The 8,876-nt window shown below is 43.8% G+C and overlaps 1 protein-coding gene across 1 annotated transcript; it reads left to right on the plus strand.

The window, feature by feature from the left end:
- The first annotated feature begins 221 nt into the window (after positions 1-221).
- mcm6 (minichromosome maintenance complex component 6) lies at positions 222-7,960 on the plus strand. Its single transcript, XM_032566532.1, has 18 exons — positions 222-457; positions 590-736; positions 891-1,001; positions 1,074-1,161; positions 1,261-1,422; positions 1,498-1,663; positions 1,751-1,899; positions 2,887-3,037; positions 3,134-3,275; positions 3,363-3,504; positions 3,586-3,693; positions 4,961-5,116; positions 5,303-5,431; positions 5,701-5,865; positions 5,987-6,110; positions 7,048-7,215; positions 7,331-7,470; positions 7,572-7,960. The coding sequence occupies exons 1-18, from the start codon at positions 360-362 to the stop codon at positions 7,680-7,682; spliced, it is 2,457 nt and encodes an 818-aa protein (XP_032422423.1). The 5' UTR covers positions 222-359; the 3' UTR covers positions 7,683-7,960.
- The last annotated feature ends 916 nt before the right edge of the window (positions 7,961-8,876 follow it).

An 8,876-nucleotide genomic window follows, 5' to 3' on the forward strand; every position in this document is an offset into this window, starting at 1 on the left:
TAACACTCATTTGCTTATTTTTGACAAGTTTTTTTTTTTTTTTTTCACCATTGAACACCAGCAGGAAACGCGCCGCGCCGCGGTAAAAACGCAGAGGAACAACCCGTCATTTGACGTTTCCTCCTCTGTTTGGCTACAAACCTGGAAAAAAAAACAAAACATTTACAAGGCGGCTCCGATTGGCCGAGAGTGGCGCGCCAAACGTCACGTGGTCTGACTTTTCGCGCGAAACAGTCCTCTGTTGTCCGCAGGGGAGCGTGCTGAAGGAACGGAGGAAGAGACGAACCGTCCGCTGCGGAAACTTCCTCACATTGTGCTTCTTAAAGCCTTTTTGCCTACAGTTTTGAAGGTGTTGCGTCATGGACGTTGCCACAGCAACCGCGGAGAATGCCGGGACGACCGTGAAGGACGAGCTGGCTGAAAAATGCCAGAAGTTGTTCCAGGCCTTCTTAGAGGAGTAAGTAAGATGAGGAGTAGGCGCTGCATTGTGTGTGGGGCTCTCGCTTGGTCATAATAACACGTGGTGTTCGCATTTGCGACGACGGAGGCCTGGACGGCTGTATTGATGAGAGTTTTATGTTCTGAGCAGGTTTCAGACCGGGGACGGGGAGGTGAAGTATGTGCGGGAGGCCGAGGAGCTGATCAGGCCCGAGAGGAACACCCTGCTGGTGAGCTTCCTAGACCTGGAGGGCTTCAACCAGGAGCTGGCCACCACTATCCAGGAGGAGTACTACAGGTGAGCCAACATGGTAAAGCGTACATTCATTCACAAGCTACTGGATTGTAACACAACGGAAGCTGATGGAGCTGGAACCACCCACCCACCCATCTGGAGCAGCGTCATCCACCATCACAACCCCAGACTGATCCAGGTCTTTAATTGCTTCCAGGGTGTATCCCTTCCTCTGCCGGGCTGTTCGCAACTTTGCCCGGGATCATGGGAATGTTCCTCTCAACAAGGAGTTCTACGTCGCTATTGAGGATCTGCCCACCAGACACAAGTGAGGCACCGTCCAGTCCTCAATCACCTGGTTTTGAGGTCAAAGCGTATTAATTAGCTCTCTGTAATGTAGGATCCGTGAGCTGTCCTCCATGCGTATTGGCGCCCTGGTGAAGATCAGCGGTCAGGTGGTGAGGACGCACCCGGTCCACCCTGAGCTGGTAAGATGACTCATATCACTTTGACATTTTTCACGCTTTGACCACTGACCTAAACGCATTTTCTGATTCCTGTGTGTGTTTTTGGGGGTTTTTTTGCAGGTGAGCGGCACCTTCCTGTGCATGGACTGCCAGGCGGTGATCAAAGACGTCCCTCAGCAGTTCAAATACTCCCCGCCGACCATCTGCAGGAACCCCGTCTGCAACAACCGCTCCCGCTTCCACCTTGACACGCACAAATCCAAGTTCATCGACTTCCAGAAGGTAGCGTGAAGGAGGTTTCGCATTCCCAAAACGATTCCCAGCCCGCAGGCGTCTGACACGTTCTCGCGCGTGCAGGTGCGGATCCAGGAGACGCAGGCGGAGCTGCCTCGGGGCTCCATCCCGCGCTCGCTGGAGATCATCCTGAGGGCAGAGGCCGTGGAGACGGCTCAGGCCGGAGACCGCTGCGACTTCACGGGGACCCTCATCGTCGTGCCGGACGTCTCCCAGCTCAGCACTCCTGGTATGGGTTAAAACCCAGGTGCTGAAGCACTTCTAATATCACCGTGTGGACTTTAGTGACCGCTTTTTATGGGTTTAATCTCTTTAGGCGTGCGAGCGGAGACCAGCACCCGTGTTCCTGGACGTCCTCAGGGGTTGGAGTCGGAGGGACTGAGAGGACTGAAGGCTCTGGGAGTGAGAGAGTTGTCATACAGACTGGCCTTCCTGGCCTGTAATGTGGCCCCGACTAACCCACGAGTAAGAAACACGCACTTCAACTAAAATCCTCACTAACAGTGTACTGGTGTAGCTTCACCAGAGTGTCTGCACTTCCTTCAAAAAGTAGTTTTCAGTCTTAAATTTAGATATCTGAGATACAAAATATAATAATAAATTTCATTATAAATAAAATCTATTACTATTATTATGTATCTAAAATGAAGGGCATAAGATGAGTTAAATTCATAAAAAAGAAAAAACAACTTGGCCTTAAATATGTTAATCACAGGTCTTAAATAAATGTTATCATTAAATAATTATTTAATCTTGTATATGTAGTTTTTTTTTTTCTCATTGGACTTTTGCCAGGCAAAAGTTTGTATTGTTCAGATATCTTAATTGCATTCTGATTCTTGAGGCGCCTGTTAAGTAGCTGCTAATATATTGTTGCTAACTAGCTAGCTAGCTTTTCTACATCTTTCAAATTCAATTCAGAGATGCTTCATTGATCCCAAAGAGAAATTAATTTTATGGGTGGTTGGTACGACACCCATTAACGAATGACAACGCCGAATGTTTTTCAACTTTTGTCAAAATTTCACAACCACGAACGTCATTGGTCGCTTGACTATTGGTGTCTTTGATAGCTTTACCAGGTTGTCCATGCGTCCTTAAAAAAATCTTAAATTAAGGCCTTAAGATGATTTTAAATAATAATAATAAAAACGTTGCCTGAAATACATTAATCACAGGTCTTAAATAAATTTTAGCATAAAATTCCCAATCTTGTATTTTTTTCTTTCTCTCTCATGGGACTTTTTTTGTGTAGCAAAAGTTTGTCTTGCTTAGACATCTTCAGGCTACTGGTAACTACCTGTTAGCATATCCATGCTAGCTAACTAGCTTTTATCTTTTTTTGGGGGGGGGGTCTTAAATTTAATTCAAGGTGACATTCAAGGTCTTACAAAGTCTTAAATTTGACTTGCGGAAACCTGCAGACACCCCGTTCACCTCTTCCTGTTGCAGTTCGGAGGGAAGGAGCTGCGTGACGAGGAGCAAACGGCCGAAAGTATCAAGAGCCAGATGACGGAGAAGGAGTGGGAGAAAGTGTTTGAGATGAGCCAGGACAAGAACCTGTACCACAACCTGTGCACCAGCCTCTTCCCCACCATCCACGGTCAGACCTCCGGCCTCCGCCGGGCCTTTTTTTTTTTTTTTTTTCCCCCTCCAGGCTTCTGACCTTTCAGCTGACTGCTTATGGTTGATGCTTAAGGGAACGACGAGGTGAAGCGCGGCATCCTGCTCATGCTGTTTGGAGGCGTTCCCAAGACGACCATGGAGGGAACCTCGCTGAGGGGAGATGTCAACGTCTGCGTCGTCGGAGACCCGAGTACCGCCAAGAGCCAGTTCCTCAAGTATGGAGCGTGCTCGGGGGAAAATACGTCGACTCGCCCTTATTCAGACTTTAACCGTCTTATGTGCGCGTTTGTGTGTTCGCTCAGGCACGTGGAGGAGTTCAGTCCCAGAGCGGTGTACACCAGCGGCAAGGCCAGCACCGCCGCAGGTCTGACCGCCGCGGTGGTTCGTGACGAGGAGTCGCACGAGTTCGTGATTGAGGCCGGAGCTCTGATGCTGGCCGACAATGTGAGGGTTCAGGAGTTGGCACGCATCTCGTTGTCCTTCGGCGGGACGTTCTGTACTGTAACGGCCCGTGTTTGCTCTCAGGGCGTGTGCTGCATCGACGAGTTTGACAAGATGGACCTGAAGGATCAGGTGGCCATCCACGAAGCCATGGAGCAGCAGACCATCAGCATCACCAAGGCTGGAGTCAAGGTGACCAACCCCTCAGACGGTTCCACATTTTCTCGCAGTAGGCGATGAATCGGTTATGATGAATTGAAATTAGATTGGTTTCCATTCTAATAAATATTTTTTTGAAGGGTTTATAATTTACCGTATTTATATAAAAAGTGTTTTTAAAAAAAAATTTATTTCAGTTTTAGTTATTAATTTTGGTTGTGTTTTATTTTCCATATCTAAAATATCTTCCAGCTCCAGTTTTTTATTTTATTTTATTCATTGAGAAAGTATACTTCCATTGTAGTGCCATTATCAATACATTACTTGAAAAAGGTCTCAAAACAACAACATTATCATTTATCGCAATAATTTCCGGAACAACGTATCGTCCACATAAATTTGTTTTCGTGCCAGGCCAGGGCCCGGTACCACCGTTTGGCCAACATGTAAAACTTCACTGTCAAACAAGGCAGTGGGAGCATCATGCTGTGGGCCTCTCTTTTTTTTTACTAATAGCAAGCACAGGAAATCTGGTCATACTTTTATGGGGAGATTAAGAATTTCTATTAAAAAAAAAAATTAAACTGAACACAAAACGTAAATCTGTTTTTAAATAGAAAAAAAAATGTATTGCCTAAAAAAAACTTACTTTACGCTTGATCAGATGTAGCTTAAAATAAATACTTCTAAGCTCAACATGAGAAAAGCTCAGCCATTTCGGCTCGACTTAACATCAGTAGTTAATTTTTGACTTTTTCGTCTAATTAGCCTTCTGAAAATGAGAGAGCAACGATGCTAAATATGTTTGTTTTTCTACAGAATTTGAACCAGGGTAAGCTAAAGCTAAAGCTAGGAGGAGTTCTGGGTAGAACATATTCAGAGAGACAAAGAAGGGATTTTGTCTTAAATGCAAAATTTAAGTTTGTATAGTGTATGCTAAATTACTGCTGCTTGTTTTTTTGTTGTTTTTAAGCAAATGGCCTTTTTTAGTCTGTATTCTCCAGTTAACAATTAACTGACAATTATTTCAATAATCGATTCTTCACAGTTAATTTGATTAAACCCTTCAGCCCTAGTGTGGAGCTACAATAGACTCACAACGATTCAGATTAAGTGCTAAAAAACAAAACGGTTATTTTCCTTCCATTTTCAAGTTTGCATTTTTAGTCTCTCACCTAAAATACTTTGTGAACTGAAATGTTAAAAGTATCCCCCCCCAAAAAAAAAAAAAAAAAAAACAGACGTAGAGTAGAGGAGTTTGGCTGGAAGCGGTTTCAGACTCGTCCTCTTCCCGCCGCAGGCCACCCTGAACGCCCGCACCTCCATCCTGGCCGCCGCCAACCCCGTCAGCGGGCGCTACGACCGCAGCAAGAGCCTGAAGCAGAACGTCAACCTGACGGCCCCCATCATGAGCCGCTTCGACCTCTTCTTCATCCTGGTGGACGAATGCAATGAGGTGCGCCCTCTGCTTTTTGTCCTCTGTTTCATCCTGTCCATGTTTTGTTTTTTTCTTCTTTTTTAAATTGCCTGTTTGTTTTTCAAGCTGCGGTGTTTATCCTGTCTCTCTTGCATCCTGTTTTTTCTGTAGAAGAAGAAAAAAAGAAAAAGTCGTCTGATCTAATTGACTTTTGTGTATTCCCAGGTCACGGATTACGCCATCGCCAGACGCATTGTGGACCTGCACTCCCGCGTGGAGGAGTCTGTGGACAGGCTCTACTCTCTGGACGAGATCCGCAGATACCTGCTCTTCGCCCGGCAGTTCAAGCCCAAGGTGGGCGGAGCCTAGCTCCTTCCGTCATCGTTTACTTCTTGGCCAATTGTAGAAACTATACAAACTCCATGTATCGTGACGTCGAGTCTCTCTGTGTCTGGTGTAACAGTCTAGCAAACGTATTCAGGGAGAAGTTGCACTGCTAACTTAACGGCGGTCTAAAAAAGAAAGTACTAAAATCTTACATTATGTAGGCTTGGATCTATCGTTAAAGTCGGTCTAAGCTCTACTAAAGATGCTCGTCGTCTCTGTGCCGCGTTCCAACGTAGATCTCCAGCGAATCGGAGGAGTTCATCGTGGAGCAGTACAAGCGTCTCCGTCAGCGCGACGGCTCCGGCAGCGTCTCCAAGTCCGCCTGGAGGATAACGGTGCGGCAGCTGGAGAGCATGATCCGCCTCTCGGAGGCCATGGCGCGCATGCACTGCTGCGACGAGGTAACGCCGCAGACTCGCTCGAAATCTCTTCAGGAAACGCCCCCCCCCCCTTTTCTTTTTTTTCGTGCGTTGTCTAATTTGCGTGAGCTCCGCGGTTGGCTCTGTCTCTTCGTGCAACCAGGTGCAGCCTAAACATGTGAAGGAAGCTTTCCGTCTTCTGAACAAGTCCATCATCAGGGTGGAGACGCCCGACATCAACCTGGAGCAGGAGGAAGACACGGAGGAAGAGCCCCAGCAGGAGGATGGTACGGTCAATAGTTCAATGTTTCTGTGGTGGGTACACGTTGCCCCCAATCTGCTGGTTGATTGAACAATTAGATTTGGTATTTTGTACTTTTTACCTCAGTTCAAAGCCTCTATACAGGGATTTTTAATGCAGAAATATTTAGCCACACTGCAAAACGGTCTTTGCTAAACAAGTGCAGACTGTTGACAAGTTTAGTGGAAGGAAAAAGTGTGGTGTAACAAAGAAAAAAAAGTAGTATATTTAGGCCGATCACAATTCCAAATTTTACTAGACGATAAATTGTACCAGGAATTATTGCTATAAACGATAATATTGTTTTGAGACCATTTCAGTATTAAATGTTTGAAATCTTTGAAAATGCTTGAATTTCACATGAAACTGATTTGTTCAAAGTAAGGAATATTTACTATTCCTAATGGTTCAATGACTTATTTAATATTATTAAAATTGGAGGATTTTTTTTTTGTTAAATTTGTGTTTGGTTCTCAGACCAGTCAGGTATAGGGTGAGTGTGAGAGAATTTTCAAAATATACAATTATTATTATTATTATTTTTTAGCTCATCTTGTTCCTGCTATGTAGGAACAAGATGATATAATAGTAATAAATCATGTCATGTAGTAGTGAATTTAAACTCTTATCTCCAAAGCGTGGTGCTGAGAAAGTTTGAAATCTTACCCTGAAAATTAATTAACTAGTAAACGTACATTTTCTACAGAGCACATCTCACTGCAGCTGGAAGACGTCTCCAAAATAAAAGAAAGACGATAAATAAAAAAGAAATATAAACCCACACACAGATAAAATGCATTAAGAAGTCTAAGCAAAATTGCTCTTGGAAAAATAAAAAAAATAAACAATCGAAAGTATTGAGCTGATTTTAATTTATCGCGCGGCTAACTGCTGGAGCATCGTAACGCGTTTCCCCTCTGTAGGCGACAACGTCCCAAACGGAGTCAACGGCCACGTGAACGGAGACGTCGACGGCGTGAACGGACACGCGGACCTCGGCGCTCCGCCCAGGGCGTCTCTTCGTCTGTCTTTCGCCGAGTACAAGCGCATCTCCAACCTGCTGGTGCTGCATCTGCGCAGAGCAGAGGATGGTGAGGAGCGCTCTGTCATATATAGAATAAATGATTTATTCTACCACGTCTACCTCCAACACACACACACACTGCTCATCCCTATATCTCTGCCATCTTTTAATTCATAATGTAGCTGAAGAAGAGGAGGAGCTGAAGAAGACTGCGGTGGTTAACTGGTACCTGAAGGAGATCGAGTCGGAGATCGACTCCGAGGAAGAACTCATCAACAGGAAGGGGCTGATAGAGAAGGTCATTCACCGGCTGGTCAACTACGTGAGTCAACTTCTCACTATTTTAAAAACATTTTTAAATCTTGTCTCAACTCTGAATTCTGGATGGATGACTTTTATTTTTGTTTTTTTCCCCCTCATCAGGACCACATCCTGATCGAGTTGTCTCAGGCGGGGCTGAGGGGTTCAGAGTCCGAGAGCTCGGACGGAGACGGGGTCCTGGTCGTCAACCCCAACTACATCCTGGAGGACTGAACGACGTCGGGCCTGTTTTGCTGACGCTCCCGGTCGGAGGCGTCCAGATGTTTGAGTTTGTCTCTGCTGTACAAAGATGAAGTTTTGACTCGTAGCAAAGTGAGATGTTGTAAATAAACGCTGCCCGTTGAGCTTTTCTGAACTTTGTAACGTCGTGTTGCGGAACTGTATGATAGACAAATACCGACACATAAAACTTGTTTTCAAGCTGTATTATTATTATTATGATATGAAGAGTGAGGAATATTGGTTCAACTAATAAAATTTTCTTAAACTGATCCGTCTTGTTTATTTGTAATTGTTTTGCGTTACTGCGTCAGTGCAGCGTGGCATGGATTCTCCACAGACCATTGTGGGTTTTGGTCAGATCAGTTCACTGGCAATAGTAGGAGACACTAGTTTCATTAAGCTGTGTTCTGGTTGAGCTCGGAACTGGAAAAATCAACTGGATCGCCCTCCTAATTTTTGACTCAAATTTTGGATGTTTCAAACTTTTTTTCTAGCAAATTTTGAACTTTTCAGACATTTATAAAGAAAAACCTTTCTAAAGAATTTTGACAAATATTTTTTAGTTTTTTTTGTCAAATTCTCAAATCTTTGTGAATTTTGTTTCCGAAAAAAACCCCAGTCAAAAACCCATCTTGTCAAATTTCTTTTTCTGTAATAAGTTTGATTTCTCAAACATAAATGTTAAGGGTAGAAAAAGATATACTTTGAAAAAAGTAAGTTTCTTTGAACACGTTTTCACTAATTTACTATTTGACTTCTCACTTAGAATTGACTTCTTAAAAAAAATTGTTTTGAGAAATTTTTTTTTCAGTGTTTGAGCAAACAAAACTCTTAAAATTTTCTTTTGTAATTTTTTTTCATTAAAAATGCCAAGCAATTTTTTTGACAACCTCTGAGAAACTTCATAATGTGGTGTCTTGGCAAGTCCCACATGAAGATACCCTTTCTGTTATCCTCTGTCCTCAGTTCCTCACCTTCAGCAGACTGAAGATCCTTTAATATAAATCAACAACTGAGCTTTGAACTTATGGAATCAGACGAGAGCCTCAGTGATTAGACAACCTTAAAAACTTAACACCTAACAGGGAAGTCACATTAGGAGTTCACTTTTTGTTTTTAATCAAACTGAGAATTCCCTACACTTATTTTTTTTTCTTCCTCCCTTTTCTTCAGATTTGAAAACCA

Source organism: Xiphophorus hellerii, chromosome 6 (assembly GCF_003331165.1).
Source record: "Xiphophorus hellerii strain 12219 chromosome 6, Xiphophorus_hellerii-4.1, whole genome shotgun sequence".
NCBI classification, from domain to species: domain Eukaryota; kingdom Metazoa; phylum Chordata; class Actinopteri; order Cyprinodontiformes; family Poeciliidae; genus Xiphophorus; species Xiphophorus hellerii.

Excerpts from the sequence above, each read along its gene's own strand:
- mcm6 (XM_032566532.1), top strand. The coding sequence starts at position 360 with ATGGACGTTGCCACAGCAACCGCGGAGAATGCCGGGACGACCGTGAAG. Across the intron at positions 1,423-1,497 it reads AGTTCATCGACTTCCAGAAG|GTGCGGATCCAGGAGACGCA; the intron begins GTAGCGTGAAGG and ends TCGCGCGTGCAG. Across the intron at positions 1,900-2,886 it reads TGGCCCCGACTAACCCACGA|TTCGGAGGGAAGGAGCTGCG; the intron begins GTAAGAAACACG and ends TTCCTGTTGCAG.